The sequence below is a fragment of the Bos indicus x Bos taurus genome, chromosome 16 (genome assembly GCF_003369695.1).
Source record: "Bos indicus x Bos taurus breed Angus x Brahman F1 hybrid chromosome 16, Bos_hybrid_MaternalHap_v2.0, whole genome shotgun sequence".
Lineage (NCBI taxonomy): Eukaryota > Metazoa > Chordata > Mammalia > Artiodactyla > Bovidae > Bos > Bos indicus x Bos taurus.
In genome coordinates, this window is record NC_040091.1 from 1,736,739 (window position 1) to 1,758,476 (window position 21,738).

The 21,738-nt window shown below is 54.0% G+C and overlaps 1 protein-coding gene across 7 annotated transcripts; it reads right to left on the reverse strand.

Moving 5' to 3' along the window:
- Positions 1–233: 233 nt before the first annotated feature.
- Positions 234–20,473, reverse strand: REN (renin). 7 transcript variants are annotated; one of them, XM_027564200.1, is made up of 12 exons: positions 20,329–20,473; positions 12,363–12,774; positions 11,184–11,514; positions 6,645–6,795; positions 6,054–6,177; positions 5,417–5,535; positions 4,421–4,617; positions 2,673–2,681; positions 2,070–2,189; positions 1,553–1,697; positions 1,170–1,268; positions 234–575 (listed from the first exon to the last, which is right to left on the reverse strand). In XM_027564200.1, exons 4-12 carry the CDS (start codon positions 6,777–6,779, stop codon positions 414–416), a joined length of 1,110 nt encoding a protein of 369 aa, XP_027420001.1. In that variant the 5' UTR covers positions 6,780–6,795; positions 11,184–11,514; positions 12,363–12,774; positions 20,329–20,473; the 3' UTR covers positions 234–413. The 7 variants fall into 7 exon arrangements, with proteins under 7 accessions (XP_027420001.1, XP_027419999.1, XP_027420000.1 ...); XM_027564198.1 differs by having other exon boundaries at positions 11,010–11,514; XM_027564199.1 differs by lacking the exon at positions 12,363–12,774 and having other exon boundaries at positions 11,010–11,514.
- Positions 20,474–21,738: the final 1,265 nt, after the last annotated feature.

Here is a 21,738-nt window from a genome sequence, read left to right on the forward strand (position 1 = left end):
GTCTGCCACGGCGTTAGCTTTGGTTCCCCAGGGGCTGGCTCTCTGCAAACTTCCCGCCCAGGGCAGTGTGAGCAACTCCATCCGAACCCTGCCGACATTGCACGGGTGGCATCAGCCCTGCGTGGAGGAACCTGTGCTTGTGTGCTTGTGAGCTTCTCATTGTGTCACGTTCTGTCTGCACGAGATCACACACTGTTCTTCCCTGTTTCAAATCCTTGAGAACCCAGGTGCAGTGGGGTTGGGAACATGAAGTCTTTATTCTGTGGTCCTCAAAGAAGGGAAGAGCCAGTGCTGGGGGCAGGGCACACATCTGGGGGGGAGTTCCACCCCGCTGAGTGAGGGCGCAGGCAGGGGTTGGGGGGTGGTCCCAGAGAGTGCTCTAGTTCCGGGCCAGGGCAGGGCAGCAGAGGGCCTCAGCGGGCCAGGGCAAAGCCGATGCGATTGTTACGCCGATCAAACTCCGTGTAGAACTTGCGGATGAAGGTGGCACCCAGGACCCAGACTGGTCCAGTGGGTGGTGGGATGTCCATACCATGGAGGGCCAGTGTGCACAGATCATCATTATTGTAGGGATCCTGGCAGGAAGTAGAAGGGTTCCTCCACTGCCTGGCACATAACCACCTTGCCAGACTCCTCAGCAGCATCTGCCCACCTGTGCCCCATCTGCACTGGGCCTCCATCACATCTTGGCCCTTTCAGCCATCATGGGTCACACCCCTCCCAGAGGCAGGCACTAAGCCAGATGCTGCTAACAACGCATCGGGCACAGCGCTGCCTCCAGGAGCTCACAGTCTGGCAGAGCTTCTGGTCCTAGACAAACTATTAACACCTCTAAACATACTGAGTATAAAAAGCAGATAGCATTACTGGGGACATTTGATCAGAATGGAGATCAGGAGATGAGCACAGTGATTTCCAAATCTGGCTGCACGCTGCAATTACCTGGGGAGTTTGGTAAACATGGTTGCCCAGTTACCCCCAGAGGTATCAGTTGGTATGGGAATGTGGCTTGTTACTGGGATTTCTAAAAGCTCCCAGGTAACCCTAATGTGCAGCCAAGTTTGAGAACCGCTGGTCTAGCAGGTAATCTGTGCATAATGACATGTCTGTTTTTGAGGGCCCCTGCCCCCTCTTCCTCCCTGCCACCAAGGAGCAGACTGGAGCCTCACCTGTAACACATAGTCCGCACTGGTGAGTGTGTAGGCTTTGCCTCCAAGGTGGAAGGAGATGTCGGGGAGTGTGGGCATCTGGTTACAGTTCACGACATACTGGCAGCGGGTAGGGTCACAGGAGCCCCTTTGAGTGTGGGAGGTACCCCAGGAGACGCAACCCTGTGCTTGTGGCCTGGCCCCTCTGCCGGAGAGGGGTGGGCACAGCCCCCAGCTTCCCAAGCCCCCCCTCCCAGGGCCCGGGCCACATGTGGAAGAGTGTGAGAGGCAGGAGAGGAAGGCCAGAAACGGTCCCCTTCAGAACCAAAGCATCCTGGGGTGATCTGGGGGCCTGGGCCAGTTGGTGAGCCCTCCTCCCTGGTGCCCGCCCCCCAGCTCCTTACTTTATCTATGCTCAGCTCCTTGGCCCCCAAGGCTTCCATGAGCAGTCTCAGGGAGCTGGTGGGGCCCGAGATGTAAGATGCACCAGTATCCACTATGACCATGCAGCCCTCCTCACAGAGCAAGGTAGTCGACCTCACAGACACCCTGGGGAGGCCACAGCGTCAGACAGACAGCTGGACAGAAGGCTGAGGGGCACCACCAAGCTGCACAGCTTTCCTGAGTGCGGGCAGGTGATAAGAGGCCATGCTGGAGGTCCGGTGACGCGGAGAGGGATGCGTGACACGTGAGCTGGAAGAGGAGAATGCTGCCCACCCCAGCACATGGCTTAGTGACCCTCCGCCTCTTCTTGTTGCCCCCTCCCCCTGACCCATCATCTCCATGTCCCTTCCCCAGACCAAGCAAGCAGAGAGCAAGGGCTGCATTCGGAGAGAGGGCAGGACGGCAGCCCGGCCCCCTTGCAGGCCCACCCACAGCAGCAGCAGCACTTTCAGAGGGAAGAGGGTGGAAGGTCCTGACCCTTTCATTCTGATCTGCCAGGAGCCAGGCTTGCTGATGCTCACGTAGTGGAAATTCTCTTGGTAATACTGGGGGTCACTGCCTCCCAGCACGATCTCGCCCCCTAGCAAGTGGGAATTCCTAAAGGGAAGATTAGAGTAGCGTGGACACCCACAGCCTCCAGGACTCAGTAACCCCGGCCACCAGGGAGGCTGGGCCCAGGCTCAGGGTCGGCGGCAAGGCTGGGGCGCGACGTGGAGGCCGCTTCACCTCTGCCCGTCCCCAAAGCTCAGTCTGGGGGTTCCAGGGTGGCCCAGCAGCAGCACCCAGTAAAGCCTCCCTCTGTCAGAGAGGTCACAGAGGAGCAGACAGGACAGGGCAGAATGCGTGCAAGACGCAGATCGCTCCCACCTCACTGGGGCCTGAGCAGTGGGGGACCTGGGATGGACCCCGGGGAGCTGCTTGGGTGGTGGGCAGGGGCATGAGGAAGGTGGGGGTGGGTGGGGAGCTTGGGCATCAGTGGCGCCTGGCCCGCTACATTGAGTTTGGGGCAGATGGCATGTGTGATTCTGGGCCAGGCGTTCTGGAGGGTCAGGGCCAAGTGAGGGCTTTCCATCTCCTTACTTGGAATCTCTGCAGAGAAAGAGACAGCAGAAAGGAAGCTTTTGTTTCAGATGAGCCCCACCAGCCCGTTGTTTGGCAAGGTGGTATTACACACTCTTTTTACCCTACAGGCAGTGGAATCACCAGGAGGTAAGTCACTGAAGCCACCCTGGCAGTGAGTGGGGGACTGGAGCCAGGACCTCTGGTGCCCCATCCGAAGCTGATGCCTCTTGCTTTCCTCTCCTCCAGATGGCATGATGCCTCCCACAAGTGAGGGTCTACCTTAGGGATGGTTTCCTATGTGTGTGGATATGTGTGTGTGTGTGTGTATTTAAGAGAGAGAGATGGGGTTTCCCAGCACTCTTAGTAGGAGGCATGTGTGTGTGCACGTTGAAGCACGTAGGTCACACACGTTATTGGTGCGAGTGCATTAATTGCATCATTATAAATCCAGCACATGTGCACCTGGGCTAGACAAGTTCCCCTTACATCTCTCCCAACACTTCATGATCTCTCTGGACGTTTCCTCCTTCTCATCCCAGAGTAAAGGAAGAGGCAGGTCTCTCCTCAACAAGGCCTCTTTGCTGGGATTCCCCTCCATCCCGTGGCCTCTCGGCTCCTGCCCTCAATTGTCTCCTCTTTTCCCGCCTTCTCCGTTGCTCACCTTCTGCTGGCTGCTTTTCCCACCTGCCCGTCCTCGGGCACCCTCCAGCATTTACAAACACCTGCATGTCTCTCCCTGCTTCTCTGCGCAGCTGTGTCTGCGTCCGTCCCCAGGCAGACTTCTCAGGGTGGGCCTTTCCCTTCCTGACACCCGCACCTGCCTCTGCACTGCCTACGGAAGCCCTTGCCCGACTTCTGCAGCAGCTCCTCCCAAGACTGCCCTGCCCGCCAGTTGGTGGCCTTTTCTCAGCCACTCTCTTTCTCTCGCCAAACCAGACACTCCTTTCCGTTTATCTGTGCGATGTTTCTGGGCGCTGACCTTCCCCTCTGTCCTCATTGCTTCTGGCCTGCAGTTCTCACGCCTGACCCCCTGTCTCCAGCTCGTGCCCAGCAGCTCAGGGCATATCACAGCTCTGCTCCACAGCTGGTGGCCGCTTCCCCAAGCCTGGCTATGCTGCATGCAAGTTTGGCCTGGAGTTGAAAGCACAGGGTTTCAACCTCGTGTCCCCTGTTTTGCTCATCATATTGTAATGTTTCTTGTCTTCCCTGCTGGACTGTAAGCTCTGTGAGGGCTGGAACTCTGTCTTGTACACTGCGTTCATGGTTGTACCCCTAGAGCCTTGCACAGCGCTTGTCATGTCCGTGTCCAGTGATTGGAGTTAGGGACTGAGCAGATAAGTGAAGGGACTAATGAATAAAGTCAGCAGTCCACATGAGAGGAGCCAGGCCCTCACAGGAGGTCCAGCGGTCATGGCAATGCCTCACTTCCCATCACCCCCACTCTGCTTTCTTCTCTTGCTCTAGAGCACTGCTGAACTAAACTGTAAGTAAAAGACTCGTCTGCCAAGATGGAAACGTGCTGTACTTGTACAGTCCAGTGTGGGAGCCGGTAGTCACTGTGGCCACTGAGTACTTGAAAGGTACAGTACGACTGAGGATTTGAGTGCCTGACTTTATTTCCTTTTCATTTAAGCGCTGGCTTCCATGTTGGATCGTATCTCTCTGGATATGGAGTGAACACCGCCTGATCCTGAACACAGCACAGTCCTGCTCGGACCGCCTCCTCTTGCCCCGGCCCCGCCCCGGCCCCGCCCCGGCCGGCCCACCTGCTGTAGTAGACGGAGAAGACGTCGTCCGTCAGCACCCGCTGGGCGAGGATGTGGTCAAAGACCGGCGTGACGCCGCCAACGGCCTGGGCGGGGAAGCCCATGCCCAGGACGCCGTCAAATTTGGCCAGCATGAAGGGCAGCAGGGGCAGCTCCGTGACCTCGCCAAAGGTCTGTGTGACTGTGATCCCACCCACCTGTGGAAGGACGAAGCACCAGGGGAGACCAAGCCCGGGGCCCATCCCCTGGCCAGAGTCCGGTCCAGGCCTCTGCACGAAGGGCCCCAGGGACACACCGCGCCAGGGTGTGACCACTTCATCAACCCCACGTGCACAGCAGCCCTCCTAACACACGTCTGGGCTGGGGGTCCAGAGGGACAAGGAGGGGCAGAGGCAGAAGGCAGCACCACAGTCAGGCCTGCCCTTCACGCCCCCTTTCCCCTATTTCATGGGCTCACACTGATTTCCTCCCAGTTCCATGGGTACCCCTACCCTAACTCTGCCAGAGCAGGGAATGGAGAAGCCTAGAGATGGAGGCGGGTCAGACACAGACCAAGTGACAGTGTGAACCAGGACTGACCCTAATTCCAAACTCTGAATTCAGCTGTGAGCTTAGAACCTGTGCCTAACTCCAAAATGATCCTGACCATAAGGCTGATGGTACCCTTGACCCTGACCCTGACTCGGGATTTCAGTCTAGGGTCTGGTTAAGAGCTCAGTCAGAGCCGGATGACCCCAAGCAGGTTCCTCGATTGGAGACTGGGCTCAGGACAAACTCCACGAATGCCGTAGCTGCAGAGGCCCTCACAGATCACTTGGGTAGTGCCCAGAATTCAGCTCTGCTCTGCCCCAGGTGCTTGCAGCTCCAGGGAGCAGTCGCAGAGGAGGGTGCTCCTCCAAGGTGGGCTGGGCTGCACCATCCCCAACCGCGGGCGCTAGGGTGGCAGAGGAGGTCTGGGGACTAGGAGGGCAGATGACCTGAGACAGCCTCACTTACAGTCACCAGGTCCTGGCTCAGGAAACCTTTGACCTTCCCGGATCCATAGTGGATGGTGAACTCCGTCCCATTCTCCACATAGCTGGAGGATTCCAGGGAGTCGTAGAGGCTGTGAATCTCTGGCGGGAAGACAAAGGCTCAAGGCCGAGAAACACAGGGAAGGGGTTGGAGGCAGGTGCTGGGTGGGGCCCGTGTGTTGAGGCCTGAGTGCAAAGACGGGGCGGCCCTGAGTTGGGAGGCTTGAAAAATGTGGTTAATCAATCAAGGTCTGTATTTCTTGGGCCCCTGTAATGTGCTCATGTCTCTGAGAATTTTGTCTCAGATGAAGTGTCTTAAAGTAATTGCTGATCCTAGGATGGCGAGAGGACTCTGGTCCCCAGAAGCACTCAGTGGTTCCCTGAGGTTAAGGAGGACAGAGCCCATGCTCTGAATGGGTCTGAGAATTCAGTCCTTCTGGAGCCTGCTTTTTACTTGGTGGTCATGTCAGAACAATGGGAGACATTCTCTCCTCTCCTCTCAGGGGCAGGGGGCACAGAGGCAGACAGGAGGAAGCTCAGGGGGCATCAGGAAGTACTGAGCTGGGGCTGAGGCCTGACAGGGGAGCGGCGTGGGGAGGCACCCAGGCCCCTGGTCTCACCACAGGCCGTGTAGAGGGGGCTGCACTTGGTGGACGGCACCCAGAGGTTGGCGGAGCCTGTGTCAAAGACGACTTTGAAGGTCTGCGGTGGGGTGCCGATGCCGATCTCACCGTAGTATTGGGTCTGCAGGGCAAAGGAGAGAGGTGGCCTGAAGGGCTTGGGGAGCCTTGGGGTCTTGCCTGATACGCTCTTTGGAACTTGGGGTGAGATGAGGCAGACCACGTAGCCTCTCTGGGCTTCCATTTTCAGCAGGGATGGAGTCAGAGGTTTAGCAGTGTTTCATGACAGGAAGTGGGAGGCTCAGTAAGACCAAAGGGCAAATTAAACGTACTGCCAGTGAAGCGGGGGGTGGGGGGGGCCCATGCCCCACAGAAACCCTGATGCTTCGCTGAGCCCCTGCCCCCGCAACACCCTTACTTGGGGGCCCAGGGCCTGGACCCTGCCTCTGGGCTCCTTCCGGTCCTCTGTGCCTCAGTCTTTCCAGCTGTGAAATGGGAATTTCGTGAGGTGCTCAGAAAGGGCAAAAATGCCTTAGGCCCAAGAGAAGAAGGAGAGAGTGAAGCGGGCAAGGGACCGAGCAGGGCACTCACGTCCAGGTAGTTGGTGAGGACCACAGGGGAGGTGCGGTTGCCAAAGGAGAGAGTCTTGGTGAGCTGGCTCCACTCAGCACCCAGCCGGGCCATGTCCACACCTCGCTCCTTCAGGCTTTCCCGGACTGAGGGCATCTTCTTGAGGAAGATCCTAGCCCATGATGGAGTAAGAAAAAGTAGAAGAGCTCTGTCCCCTCCCACAGTAATGGTAGAGTTCTAGAAGCTTCTAATAAAACTACCCCAACCTTAGCCCAGGCACCTAGGGATCACTCTAGAGCTCTTAAGTCTCTGAAGGAGACTCCATGGTTACCTGTGCTGGTATTAAATGATCCTCAACTAACTTGCTCCTGTTGTTTGATTTTGCTCATCATTTTAAGATCATTCACTCCACAATCACAGGTTGGACACCTACTCTGTGCCTGCACCATGCTGGATGCTAGAGATGCAGAGATCATCACTGCCTTTCAGGGGCTCCAGCGGTGGGAAGATGCAGGAGGAAACAGCACTGACTTCCCCCTGAGGAGGTGAAGGCTGGGCGCGCCGGCTCACAGCTGGGTGGGTGAGGCAGTGCCACGCGGGGCCTGCAGGGGGCAGCACACGCCCACGCGGCCCGGGCGGGGCCGCAGGAAGCCCCAGGCAGCACCCAGCCCGGGCCCTGGGGCTGACTGGGTGGGGTGGGGGGAGGCAGGCGTCTCCAGAGTGCCTGTGCAGCCCGCCCTTGGGAAGAAGCGCCTTCCTGAGCCTAGGTCCCAGGCCCTCCGCTTCTTGTCCTGACGCTTTCCTGTCACCTTCGGGAGGCAGAGTTAAAGAGATCTGGGAAACTCAGGTCACCCTGAGCTGCCACCGTGCGGGCGCCCAGCGCTGTGCAGGCCACCCCCACCACGTGACCTCATTCCCATCCTGCAGGCTGGCTGTCCTCACTCTGGGGTGAGGGATGAGGCGACTCAGGAGTAGATGCAGCAGGGATTCGAGGTGCCCTGACTGGCCCATCTCCCACACGGGTCCCCGGACTCCGATGTGAAGGCTGTGTGCCACAGCCTGAGCCATTGTTGGGGGTCCCAGGCTTGCAGCCCAAAGTCTGGAGGGTCCCTGTTTCTTCTTATGTACTTGCACTAGCCTTTCCTTGTCAGGCCCCATGCATTTTGCCCACAAACGTGAATGCAACTTTCATGCTTGTTGGTGTTAGTATTTTAACAGAAATGACCTGCCGTATTCATAACGTGGTCTATTCTTGCACAAAGTATTTTCACGACTATGATCTATTTGATTCGCAGCCATCACCTGAGGTGAGTAACTTTACTATTCTCATTTTACAGATGGGAAAATGGAGGAACAGAGAAGGCTAGACCCGAGAGAGGGCTCCGTTCCCACTGTTTACTCTGGACCTCTCCTCTTACCCTCTCCTTTTAGAGAATCCCTTCCTTCTCCCCTTCCCCCGCCCCCCAACACCAGCACTTCCCAGCCCTCGAAGGCCAGCGTGCACCCCGCCTCCTGGAAGCCCTGTGCCCCCCTGCTGGCCTCCCCTTTGCCTGGGCGCCTGCCCTGTTTTCCCCGGGTGTCTGTACCCAGCACGGCACAGCCTCATGCCGTCTGTGATGAGGGTGTAGTGGTCGTGGGATGTGCTCGAATCCCCTCCTACCTGCCTGATTCTGAGCAACTTACCTGACCTCCTCTGGGTCTCTGTAACCAGGGACTTAATGTAGTACCTACCACCGAGAGTAAGCACTTTGCAGATTGAGTTGCCCTGTGCTCAGTACATGTTGTAAAAGGCGTCTGTGTGTAAAAGCACCTTGAGAATGGGATCTGCCGTTCAGGCGCCAAAGAGCCTTGCATAGGGACACTGAGGCTCATGTCAGTTAGCAAAACTTCTCTAAGTACATTTGGAAAGCCTGACTCCCTCTTCACCCTGGTCCAATTCATTCTTCTTCTCATGCTGAAGATATGAGGGAGAATGTTTTTTTCCTTTCCCTCCCCTTATCCTGGGGGTGGGGGCCAACCTCAGGCACACGCTGCCACTGGGAAGCGCCTCTCCCTGGCTGGGGGCACACCATGCCCCCAGCCCAGCAGCTGCTCTCCCTGGAGCAGAGGAAAGAGGCTTTGGAAACACATGTCACAGCATGTGCCCAGGCTGACCTCCCTGAACCTCAGTGTCCCGAGCTTTAAAATGGGACTGTTGGGAGGATGATTTGAGCTGAGACACAGGAAACAATCCTATGAAGTCCTCAGCATTTTACAGGCCTAGCAACTCCCACTGTTATGAAAGCCTGCCCCTTAACTTCAGGTCTTCTGGTCCCATCTGCTTCCCCAGCGTGAAACCCTTTCTCTAGGAGGCCCTCTCCCACCTGCCTCTCCGCTCCTGCAGCTTTGAAGAACTGCTTGTTCCCTCAGGGAAGAAAGTGAAACTGAAAGCCACTCAGTCGTGTCCGACTCTCTGCGAGCGCACAGACTATACAGTCCATGGAATTCTCCAGGCCTTTCCCTTCTCCAGGGGATCTTCCCAACCCAGGGATCGAACCCAGTCTCTCACATTGCAGGCGGATTCTTTACCAGCTGAGCCATCAGGGTTCCCTCAGGGCCTGTCGCCAAACATGGATGTAGGGTCTTTATCCTCCTCCTTTGGGCTGCCTTAAACCTTTCTTTTAATGTTCGTGATAATCCCCCTGGAGATGGTAACAGCTGGGTTTTTACAGCATGCCTGCACCAGGCTGAGGCATTTACAGGCAATATCTCATTCACTCTTCAAAGCAGCTCTGTAAAATAGGTTCGTCTCTGTAAAATATTATCCCTGTTTTAAAAATGGTAAACTGGAACTTCCCTGGTGGTCTGGTGGCCAAGACGCCATGCTCCCGGCGCCGGGGGCCTGTGTTCAATCCCCGGTCAGGGAACTAGGTCCCACGAGCTGCAACTGAGTGTTCTCACGCCACAACTAAAAGACCCTGCCTGCTGCCGTGAAGATCCAAGCGGGCAGTGTAGCCAAATAAATGAATACTGAAAAATAACAGTGGCAAACTTGGACGTGGCCAGGTTCAGGGTCTTGCCCACGGTTCCGGAGTTAGTTGGCACTGCTGGTGCAACAGAATTTAAACCAGGACTATTCGGCTCTGGAAGCTTTGCATTTAACCACTACGTTGTCCTGCTTCCCTGGTAGAGTTAACAATACCACACCCTTCTTAGTAATTAGTCTGTGAGCTCCCGAGGGGCAGAGAACATGTCTCAGTCATCTCCGAGTCCCCCCAAAGTGCCTAGCCTGGTGATCTGTGCAGGAACTGAAAACTCTGGGCTAGGATCAAAAAGGCCCAGCTAGTGCCTCTGCTGGCTGTGTGACATCGGGCAAGTCACCTGACCTCTCTGATTGGGGCGAAACTCTCCCTGCCCGGTTGCTTGTGAGGACGGGGTGACATCACTTGTTTGAACCACCCCCCAACCTGTGTCAGGCAAGTGAGGATCCCTCCTCCCCCCACCCTTTCTCCCAGTTACCGTCTGAAGGCGGCAGTGTCTGCAGGGAGACTGAAGGTGCAGGAGCCCCAGAGCACCAGCAGGAGTCCCCAGAGAGGCATCTTGCTGCACTGGTCCACACTTCGCCTGGGTGCCCAGCTCGCTCTGGGGTCCCCTGAAGCACCCTCTCCTTTTATACACGCACACTTGGGATGGCTGCGATTCTGCTCTGCCCTGATTTATTACCGCGGGGCAGATGGCGGGGCAGCCGGTAATAAATCCCTCAATGGGGCTGAGCTAAGTGGGTGAAGGGTGACCAGGTTTCTGACGTGAAGCAGGGGGGCTGGAAGAAGGATGGCTGTGGGAAAGCAAGGCTGCGCCCAGTGACGCCAGTAGCCCTGTCTCGGCCTGGCCCTGTGACCCCTCAGGGAAGACCGAAGCCGATGAGAAACAGCACCGCTAGGGAACCAGGACAGGGCTGGAACAAGCGCAGGACCCCAGTTTCCAGCCCCCAAGCCCGTCTCTTGCCTCTGTGTTAACCTTGGCTGTGCCCCTGACTGGCGACTCCCAGGCTGCGTCTCAGTGTTACCATCTGGAACATGGGTGATCCCTCCAGCTCATTCCCTGACAGAGCCAGATCCAGGGAGTCCCGACGCGGCCTCCCCTCAGGTCTCTGTTAGCAGCGGCTGTTTATGGGAAAGTGCAGCACAGACCTCCTCTGGAATTAAGGAGCTGGGGGCAGGGGACGTGATTCCATCTTAGATGACCTGTGCTGGTGGAAGGGAAGGGAAGCCCCAGGACTCGGGGAGGCTGCTCTCTGCCAAAGAATGAGGTGGAGCAGCTGGTCTTTCCACCCCTCTCCCTCTCTCTGCTTCTCCCTGAGTCCTCTCTGGGGCATGTCTGCCTCCTTCCCTTTCCCTTATGGCTTACCAGCAGTCTGGAGCCGCTCACCACACATCCACCTGGCCCCTGAATCCCAGGGTGGATGCTGTTTACGCAGCCTAGGACCTCCTCTCCTGGCTCTTCCCTGCTCACTCTTTGGGGCCCACTTCCAGGATCTCTGTCTCCTCCAGGAAGCAGGCGTGGATTCAGCCTGGAACTGACCGTCTCTGCTGGGGCTCCCACGGTGCAGACGCGCGCCTTCTGTGAAAGCACAGGCCTCGGCTGTCCACTCTCGGAATCGTTTCGATGTGCGTGCCTCTGCCTCTCGCCCAGAGTGGCGCTCACCGCTCATCAAATGAGCGCCCAGTGAACCGTGACGGGCAGGGCCAGGGGCCTGGCTTAACTTGCTGCGTGACGTGGGGGCGTGCGCCCCTCTCTGGGCCGTAGTGCCCAAGCGGTGTGAGGAAGCCGACGCTGGGCGGCCCCAGGGTGCCCGCCCGTGTGGACGCTCTAGCAGCCAGGTCCCGTGTCTTCAGCGTGCTGCTCTCTGCACCTGTGGGCGGAAAGAACTTAACCAGCTGAGTGAAACTCTGCTGCCGCTGTGCGGACTACTTAATGCGTCGGGATCTCTGAAACTATAACAGCCTTGCCGAGGGATGAGAGAAGCCGGTGCTTCTTGGTACAAACTCTCACTGGAGAATTTTCAAGCGTTGTGGTTGGCACTGGGGGAAGCATTTGAGGGCCCGGGAGAACCTTTCAGTGGGAACTTCTGTCTTATCAGACTGACTAAATATTCATTAAACGTCCCTGTGGGTCTCAGTGCTCTTCTATTCATTAGCAAGTATCACTGAGCGTTTCTTACGTGTCAGGCACTTGTCCAGATGCGAGAGTTACAAAGATGACAGAACCACGCTTCTTTCTCCGCAGCCCTATGAGGGGCGACCGTCAGACCCCCTGCTCAGACAGGAGGCTGAGGCTTCAGAGGACTCAGGGAAGGGCAAGCCGAGCGGTGTGCCCGGGACTCCTGGCTCCTCTTTGGGGCTTCGTGCCCGCCCGAGCCCACGGGATGCAAAGGAGAGGGTGCCGGGCTGGGGCTGAGTCTGCCAGCCCGCAGAGCTCTCTGAGAGCTCTTCAGAGCCGCGGCCTTGCTGCAGTGTGGACGCTGGGCACAGTGGGGCCCTCGGCTGTGTCCTAGCTCCGACTCCAGACCCTTCCATGGCAAAGGTAGGGCCGGGGGTCCCCCCAGCCGGTCCAGCCCTCTGGGGCCCCAGGCACTGTCTAGCCAGAAACACCCTTCCCGCCCACCTCCCTGTGTCCTGCCAGTGTGTGCAGCTTGCACGAGTGGCTGGCCCTGTGCACCAGTGTAAATAGAAGAGGGAGTGACCTCCAGGAGAGACATACATTTGTCAGATTGCAGACCAGAGTCGCAGGCACCAGAGGGGAGGCAGGGAGCCAGCTTCTGAGGGGTGACGCGGCCCGGACACCATTGGCTCTAGCTTCTCCCAGGACCCCAGCAGAGCTGGGAGCGGCAGCTGTTTCTTGCTCTTTCTCACCAGCTCCTCTCAGCCTACCCACCCCGCCCTTGTGGGACCCGGATCCTGAGGCCAGACAGCAGGTAGCACATCCCAGCGAGACTGTGGCCCGGAGTCAGAACCAGCAGGAATCCAGGAAGCGAGACCTGGAGGTCCATGGAGGGCTCTGCAGAAGCTTGACTGGGAGCGAGAGGCCTCAGGGGTCACAGAGCCCTTGAAGGTTCTTCCACAGAAGCTGGAACCAGAGCTGTTTGTGCAGCCTCATCGTACAGAGCTGAGGTCTGTGATGGCAGGAGAAAGAATCCGGTTTCAGCTCCACTCTAAGGAGGAGCAGTCAGCATCGTCCAGTGACCACAAATGCCCTGCCTGGAGTCACCTCGGACCCTGGGACAGTCGGTCCGGGGTTTTAGGATTCTGTGGTCCTGCCTGCCTGCCTGGTGGCCAGCCTGTTCCTCTCCCGTCTCTGGGGTCGTGTGGGGATGGTCTGGACGGTGGGTGGGTCTCCCTCTGAGCTGTGGCCCACCAGTGCCCCGTGCTGTGGGAGGGAAGGAGCGTGGGTATGTAGGAACCTTTCTCAGGTTATCGAGCGGCCCCATCAGCCTGGGTCCAGGGTTTCTCACAGAAGCCCCCGTGGAGTCCCAGGCGAGGCCCCAGGCTGCGTCACCTGGAGGTCGGGAAGCAGCCGGGGCAGAGGCAGGGGCTGGGCGGCACCTGCCCTCTCCCCTGGGGCAGGCCCGTGACGCCAGCGCCCTCCGGAAAAGCGTAAATCCCTCCAGCCTCTCTGCTCTCTCTTCAGATCCGCTGGGCGTGCAGGGTGGGGGAAGGGACTTTCGCAGGGGGCTGGGGAACTGCAAATCTCTCAGGAGACAGTGGGACTCAGGGTTTCTCTACAAGTGGTCCCAAACCCCCTTTGCTCTAGGACAGTGATTCCAAGGGGATTCAGGATTGTGATCAAGGATGGAGGGGCCAGCAGGGGTGAAGGGTAGACGGGGAGAAGGCTGAGTGGCACAGAGAGCCTGGTTTTTGCTGCTTTGAAAGGTTCATGGATTTATTCCCACCAGCATTAGTTTAGTGGAAAGCTCTTGCCAAGGCTACATACAGTCCTGGGGAAGGTGGAAAGAGGTCGAATTCATGAGGCTTGGAATTGGGGAGCTAAATATCTCTGGACTGGTCCTGCTTCTGTGCATAAAAAGCAAACAGGGAAGCAGGAACAGAGATAAAAATGGACACATCTTTTCTTTACCTGTCTTCCTCCCCACGTCACACTTAACCCTCTGTCCCCAGAGGGCCCAGCTGCCTCCTCGGAGGAATTTTTCAATCAGATGGGAGCACTGAGCTTGCAGAGATGAGCAGCTGGGGCCTTGAGAGGAGGGCCTTGAGACCCAGAGTGGAGTTAATAGCCAGCCAGGGCTGGCTTTGTGTGGGTGGACCCTCCGGAGGGGATGACTACTTGGAAGGCATTGGGGCTGGGACCAGGAGCACCTTGAAGCTGGGGGGTGGGGATGCAGAGAACCAAGTGTCCTTAGCTGGTTGTTCTGGGGACCTTGGAGGAACAGAAAACCAGCCACAGGGTTGGGGTGATCCCAACTCGAGGCCTGCTCGAGCAAAGGCCCAGGAAATTGAAGGCAGGTCACCCAGGCCTTGGGAGGTGCTGGGGCCCGAGGGAGATGATAGGACTGGCAAGGAGGCTGAGGGCTTGGTGAAAGAGCCTGATCAAAGGAGAATTTCTGAAACGAGACCCACCAATGTAGTGGAACCAGACCCCATACCCTGAGGCATGGAAGCTGGAAGCATAATAAACTGCTTCCCCAGATGGGGGTCTGCTCCATTATCAGAGAAAGCTTAAACTAGAAGAAGGTTCCTTTTCCAGAAGAGGGGTACCAGTGGAGCAGCTTGGTGGAGGGTGTGTGTGTGTGCGTGTGTGCGTGTGCATGTGTGTGCACACATGTGTGCGCGCGCATGCGTGTGTGTGCATGTGCGTGTGCTAGGCGGGGGTGATGACCCGGGGCAGTGGTTCTGACGGGAAGGTGCTCGGCTGTGTGTGCTCGTCTCACCAGGGAAGTGGAGGGAAGTGGTTGTACTCCAAGAACATTTCCTAGAAAATGGACCCCTTCCTCTCTTTCTTCTCTCTTTCTTTTCTTTATCAGAGAAATAAAGGCTCTAGTTTTAAAACCCAACGGAACCCAAAGGCTTTTAAGGGTAACAGGCACCTCCAGCCCTGCATCCAGTCCCCATGACAAGTCCTGCTCTACCGAGGCAAAACCCTTCATCTCTCTTGGCTATTTTGCTATTCTTGGTTGTACATATCCCTAAAGGTTATGCTTAAACTGCCATTTCTAGATTTTTCAATTTTATTCATTATTACTTCTTTTGTGGCAATTAAAGATTTCTCTTATACTCTGTCCCTCTTGATTTGGCAAAATCAAAAGTCAGTACTTAAATCATTATAATTAAACTAACATTCACGTGTATTAAAATTACATTTCTTCGTGTAATTTTCTGCTTTCCATTAAGTTCGTCATCACCCCCCTCCTTTCCCACTCCTTGTTTTTCTGTGCCCAGCTGCTCCAGACCACCCTGCGCCTGGTGGGATGCCCAGCTAATGCACCAGTGGGATTTTCTCCTGGGGGCTCGGTGCTCCTGAGTTTGCAGCACATCATTGTCTGGGGGATCTCTTTGCTGCTCCCCTCTGCGGCTTCCTGTGTCCAGGCTCTGGGGCTTCTTCTTTCTCAGTTGACACGTGTTTAAGTGGAAGATGTATTCCAAAGTTTGCAGAGAAAAAGTACAGGATAAGTAAACACTTCCAGTACTGGCATGTCTAAAAATGTTTCCATTACTCCTTACTCTTCAAAGTGTGAGTAGAATTCTAGGCTGAAGCTTATTTCCCCTCTGAAGTTGGAAGTTGTTTTCCAGTATCTTTTGATTTTAACAAGTATGGTACTCTGACTCCAGACTCTTCTATGGTTTGATCTTTAGGGTGTCTCACCACCTTCCCTACTCCTGGCATGGATATTTTCCCATTTGTGTGCTGAGCACTCAGTGGATGCCCTCAACCTGGAAATTCATGTCCTTCCCTTCTGGAAAATCATCCTGCATTAATTCTTTGGTCATTTTTTCCTTTCCATTTCCTCCTTTCTGACTTCTGGAACTCACATTATTAGGATATTACAGCTTCTGTTTGATTCCTAAATTTCTTACATTTTTATCTCCTGATTTCTTTTTGTTCTACCTTCTATGAGATTTTTTTAACTTGATGTTCCAACTTTTATGTCTTAAAAAATTATCTCCTTTAATTTTAACTTCGAAGGACCTTTCTGATTCTTTTATTATTCCATTTTATTGTATTCACTATTTGTTTTGTAGGTGCAAAATTTTCTCTTATGCCCTCTGAGGATATTAATTACAGACTAATTTTTCCAAAATCATTGCAGATGGTGATTGCAGCTATGAAATTAAAAGACGGTTACTCCTTGGAAGGAAAGTTATGACCAACCTAGATAGCATATTACAAAGCAGAAACATTACATTGTTAACAAAGGTCTATCTAGTCAAGGCTATGGTTTTTCCAGTAGTCATGTATGGATGTGAGAGTTGGACTATAAAGAAAGCTGAGCACCGAAGAATTGATGCTTTTGAACTGTGGTGTTGGAGAAGACTCTTGAGAGTCCCTTGGACTGCAAGGAAATCCAACCAGTCAATCCTAAAGGAAATCAGTCCTGAATATTCATTGGAAGGACTTATGTTGAAGCTGAAACTCCAATACTTTGGCCACCTGATGAGAAGAGCTGACTCATTTGAAAAGACCCTGATGCTGGGAAAGATTGAGGGCAGGAGGAGAAGGGGATGACAGAGGATGAGATGGTTGGATGGCATCACTGACTCAATGGACATGGGTTTGGGTGGACTCCAGGAGTTGGTGATGGACAGGGAGGCCTGGCGTGCTGCGGTTCATGGGGTCGCAAAGAGTTGGACACGACTGAGCAACTGAACTGAACTGAATATTTTCACTATGTCTCTGGTTTCTCTGTGTTTGTTTGTTTTGGTCTTCTCTTCCAAATAGAGGTTTTATTCAAGCTCCTGGGACAACTTGGTTCTCCATTCATTAACACAGACAGGCAGAAGGGTCTAGAAACTTGGTGTGCAGGGGCAAGGTTCACAGCTGGTGTACCCCACTCTGCTGCTGCTGCTGCTGCTGCTGCTGCTAAGTTGCTTCAGTCATGTCCGACTCTGTGCGACCCCATAGACGGCAGCCCACCAGGCTCCCCCGTCCCTGGGATTCTCCAGGCAAGAACACTGGAGTGGGTTGCCATTTCCTTCTCCAATGCATGAAAGTGAAAAGTGAAAGTGAAGTCACTCAGTCGTGTCCGACTCTTAGCGACCCCATGGACTGCAGCCCACCAGGCTCCTCTGTCCATGGGATTTTCCAGGCAAGAGTACTGGAGTGGGGTGCCATTGCCTTCTCTGGTACCCCACTCTAGATGAGGGCTTTCAGCAGACTTTTCCCTGGAGCACTGTTACAGATGAATGTTTGTGTCCCTCCCAAATCATATGTTGAAATCTTAACTCTCAGTGTGATGATATTAGGAGGTGGGACCTTCATGGGTGATTAGGTCATAAGGGTGGGGCCCCCATGAAAGGGATTAGTGCCCTTATATAAAAGACCTCAGAGAGCTCCCTGCTCCTTTCTGCCATGTGAGGACACAACAGAAGCACAGTCATCTGTGAACGGGAAAGTGGGCCCTCACCAGGTAAAATCAGGGTCCCTTGATTGTGGACTTCCCAGCCTCCAGAACTGTGAAAAATCAATTTCTGTTGTTTATTAGCCACTGAATTTGTGGTAGGTAGTTAAAACAGCCCAAGTGAACTAAGGCATGTACCCTTCAATGTCAGAATCTTTTGGTGTTTCCTTTGGGGCGTTCTCTATCCCGTTGCTGACTACATTCTAAGAAGAGGTTGCAAAAGGTCTGGGGACTTACCCAGCAAGACTTTCACGCAGTCCACTCTCTTTTTCCCTCTTTTCAGGCACTCTCTTTATCCCCATCCTCACTGTGCTTATGACCCCCTGACTAGAGTCTCTACTGAATCCTTGAGAGAAAGCCTCTAGCTTCTTCCCGATGGGGAAGCAGGAAGCATGGCTGTGTTGGCTGGATAGAGGGGACTCAGGAAGTCTGGCTACTCACATAGAGATTTCCAGCCAGTCCCCCGTTTTCAGTCTAGAATTTGTCCCAAGTACCTCCAGGTACCAAGAGTTGGCTCTGGGAGTCAATCAGTTATGGCCCTTCGGTAGTCCCCTTTTGCTGGCTTTGAGGTTGTAACTTCCTTCATTCTGCCAAGTCCTCCATCTAATTTCCATCTCCAATATTTGGCTGTCATTTCTCACCTGCTGTGGTTGCCTATCCCTTCTCTCTGTCCTTGGGAGTTTATTCCTTTCTTGTTCCTTTGCTATCTTTTAAGGGGTTTAAGGAGTGAACAGGCATGAATGAGTCAAAAGTGGTACCGTGAAACATTTTGTGAAGGTAATATGTCGACAAGATAGTTGTTAGACTATATTGTGACCAGCAATCTCACTCCTGGGCATACAGCCTGAGAAAACCACAATTCTAAAAGACACGTGTACCCCAGTGTTCATCACAGCACTATTTTTGATAGCCAGGACTTGGAAGCAACCTAGATGTCCATCAACAGATGAATGGATAAAGAAGTTGTACTACCTGTATACTCTGGAATATTACTCAGCCCTAAAAAGGAAAGGATTTGAGCCAGTTCTAGTGAGGTGGATGAACCTAGAGCCTCTAATACAGAGTGAAGAAGTCAGAAAGAGAAAAACAAATGTCATGTATTAACGCATATGTATGGAATCTAGAAAAATTGTACTGATGAAGCTATTTTGGGGGCAGGAATAGACACACAGACATAGAGAACAGACCTTGGACATGGGGTGGGGAAGGAGAGGGTGAGACGAACGAAAGAGTAGCATTAACACATACGCATACCACATGTAAGAGAGATAGCCAGCAGGAATTTGCTGTCGGATGCAGGCAGCTCAACCCAGTGCTCTGTGACAACCTAGAGGGGTGGGATGGGGTGGGAGGTGGGACGGAGGGTCAAGAGGGAGGGGACATATGTATGTATACCTGTGGCAGAAACCAACACAACATTGTAAAGCAATTATCCTTCCATTGAAAATAAATAAAAAATTTTAAAAGGCTATATTGGACAGATAATAAATAAAATATAGGCAAGCAAAGTCCAAAAAGAGGATGAAATTGGCTGCTCTTTGCTGTAATCTGGCTCTCTCCTGATGACCAAAATCGGCCCTGCTGGCCTCCAGGCCCCCTGCTCTGAGGCTGTTGGGCTCTGATGTCTAAAATGGAAGGAGGCACCCAAGGTGAGCAAGGGCACACTAGCTCCCCTGGGACTTGACACCTTCGCCTCCCTATGACCAAGTCTGGACCTGGGGAAGCTGCTTCCAGAGAAAGAAGGAGACAGACAGGGACCAAATCAGTTGCCTGATCCCTAATAGGAGGTTTGAGGGGAGGAGGCTTGCTCTGGGGATTGGTGAGCTCACCTGTGTTGTTATTAAAGAAGTCAGAGAGGGATCAGGATACAGTTACATTGACTGCCAGAGACCTGCTACCCAAGACAAATAATTCAGGAAGAAGGCTGGCTCTGCCACACAGCAGAGCAGAGAAAGGAAAGGTTGTAGTGTGTAGGCAGATGATGATACTTGGAACTGGAAGGTCAGAGTCTCACTCTGGCTCTCGAACTCGCCAGCTGTGTGACCTTGGGCACATCACTTAACCTTTCTGAGAATACTGCCCACTTCATACAGTTGTTGTGAGGTTAAAATGGAGTAGCCCTGCACTTGGCACAGTGTAGTTTCTTAAAAAAATTGCTCGTTAATGTATTAAGAGTGATACTAGAGGCAGAAATCCCCCTGGATCCCTCCCACTCCCACCCCTCATACGCTTCAGGCCATGAGACCAATGCCCTCCTAGTGCAACAGACTTACCAAAAGGGGAGGAACGTGGAAAGAGGTCCTCCCACTTCCCCTTCCCCAGGGAAAGATGCCCAGGCCTCCTGGGTTCTAGCCCCTTGGGGACTGTCCAGAGTTTTCAGGAAGGAGTGCATTTGAGAGCCCCTAGGAGCCCTACCTCCAAGTCTTCGGGCCCTGTTGCCCTAGCTCTCTGAGCCAGAGGTCTCGGGAGTCCCTGGAGCACCTCACTGCCTGCAATGTGCTCTGGACATTCCCTTCAATCTGTTCAGAGTCAGGCTGGGACCCTCATGAAACCAAAGACCCCCTTCGTCCCGTGGAGACCCCCATCCCTACACAGTACATAGGGCCAAGAACTGCAGGGCCTGGGGTCCTTGGAGAGAAGACAGGATTGGCAGACCCAGTTCTCCTCCTGCTGCCCACTGAAGCAGCTAGAGCAGAGATCCTGGAGAGCATCTGGGCTGCAGAGGGAGCTAACAAGGCCTGAAATGCAGTTAGAGGGGCCACACCACAGATAGTCACACAAACACACGTGTGCTTCTGACATTTACCCCTCTCTTACACATACCTTCTCACACACAGGGCTGCTTCTTATACCAGAGAACACGTTTCACACTTTCAGCCCTCAAGTCACACACACACACACACACACACACACACAAGCACACACACCTGTCTCCTATCTGCTTAAACTTAAGGTCATGAGGAGAGTTAGAGGGGATCACAGGAGATTTTGTAAAAGTAGGCTGGCTAAGGGCAAATTTTGGAGACTCGTTAACTTCTTCCTACCCATAGACTTCATCAGAGAAAGGACTAGTCCAGGAATAGGAGAAAAACTCACCTAACAGAGTAGGTGTTGAGTTTATGATTCCTCTCCTAGAAGTACAGAGACACACTCGAGGCTGTTTGGAGGAGGATATATCAGCAGCATCACCCTGTCACACCACGCTAGGACCCGAGCTCACAGCAGTTTCAAAAACATGAGAGATCCTTGAGGACGGTTTCGGGGTAGAGATGAGGTGGGGCAGGTTGCCCTGTTTCCATGGCAGCCTATCTCACTGCCATAGCAACAAGATTCTGCCTCTAATCCGCGGAGCTCGGGTTTCTGCCTCTAATCCACGGAGCTCGGGTTTCTGTAACTGGTGTTTCATGGAATGGTGGTGAACCTCACAGTCCTTCTCGGAAAGAGCGTTTCCATTCTAGACCAAGCAGGGTAGTGGTAGCCTGAGGCTGTCAAATAGGGCTGGGTTTTTCTGTGTGCAGAAGCCTCGATTTCCTGGAGTTTCCTAACTACTCTCTCCTTCCTACAGCAATTTAAACTCCCCAGCCATTGGGGACCCCCAGGAATGTCTGCACAAGACAGATTGACCCTTTCTGATGTCCACCACAGCTTACTCTAATGTCATGCCATGTCAGAGAAGTGTGACAGTGCGATGGGGAAGCCAGGCTCTGCAGTCAGGAGCCTGAAATGGCTTGCTACTCATTGGCTGTGTGCCTCGAGTGTTATTCTTCTTTTCAAACCTTAGGGTATTCACTGTGGAAAATGGGGTCAATACATGCTAAGCCCCCTGGGTGCCTCCAAGGATGTAGAGAAATGATGCACATAAAATCCACCCAGGGTTTCCAGGGGGTGCGGTGGATCCACCCAGGGTTTCCAGAGGTTGCAGTGGTGGATGCATGGCCCAGTCCCTGCTGACACTCCTTGCAAATGGAGTGGGGCTTTAGGGTCTTGTGGCCAAGCACCCCAGTGGAGGTCTGACTGTGGAACTAGGGTGACATTTATACCTCAGTGAATGGGGCAGCGGTCAGTATAGTCTCTCAGATCAGGCTGTTCGACTGGCTGAAAACTTCCCTGGGAAAAGGGGCGGTGCTTAAGCCAGCTGCCTTCCCCCTCCTCAAAGTGTGGGCGCCGGGCTCAGGGCCCTCTGTAAAATGCTTGCTACCCAGCTGCAGTGACATAAGTCTAGGAACTGAGATAATGTCTTCAGAAAATTTTATAGTAATTTGATGTTGCTGTAATACCACCCAAGCAGCATCCAACTGGGGTTTCTTTTTGGTTGTTTTTTAAAGTCTTAGATTCTGTGTGTGTGTGCGTGTGTATGTGTGTGTAATAGTACTGATCTGCCCCATTGGGGGAAAAACAAGCTGGTCCTTCACCACCTCTAGTTTGAAAAGCACTGACCTCGATAAGATGATAAAGCCACCTTAAAACCAGCTGAAGATGCAGTTGAGAGACAGGGTAACAATCTCA

Bases quoted from the DNA above. Each gene is read 5' to 3' on its own strand.
- REN (XM_027564196.1), bottom strand. From the start codon at position 10,201: ATGCCTCTCTGGGGACTCCTGCTGGTGCTCTGGGGCTCCTGCACCTTC. The intron at 4,618-5,416 runs GTAAGTGAGGCT...GTCCTTCCACAG, and splicing joins TGAGCCAGGACCTGGTGACT to GTGGGTGGGATCACAGTCAC. The intron at 576-1,169 runs GTGAGGCTCCAG...ACTTCCTGCCAG, and splicing joins GTGCGGACTATGTGTTACAG to GATCCCTACAATAATGATGA.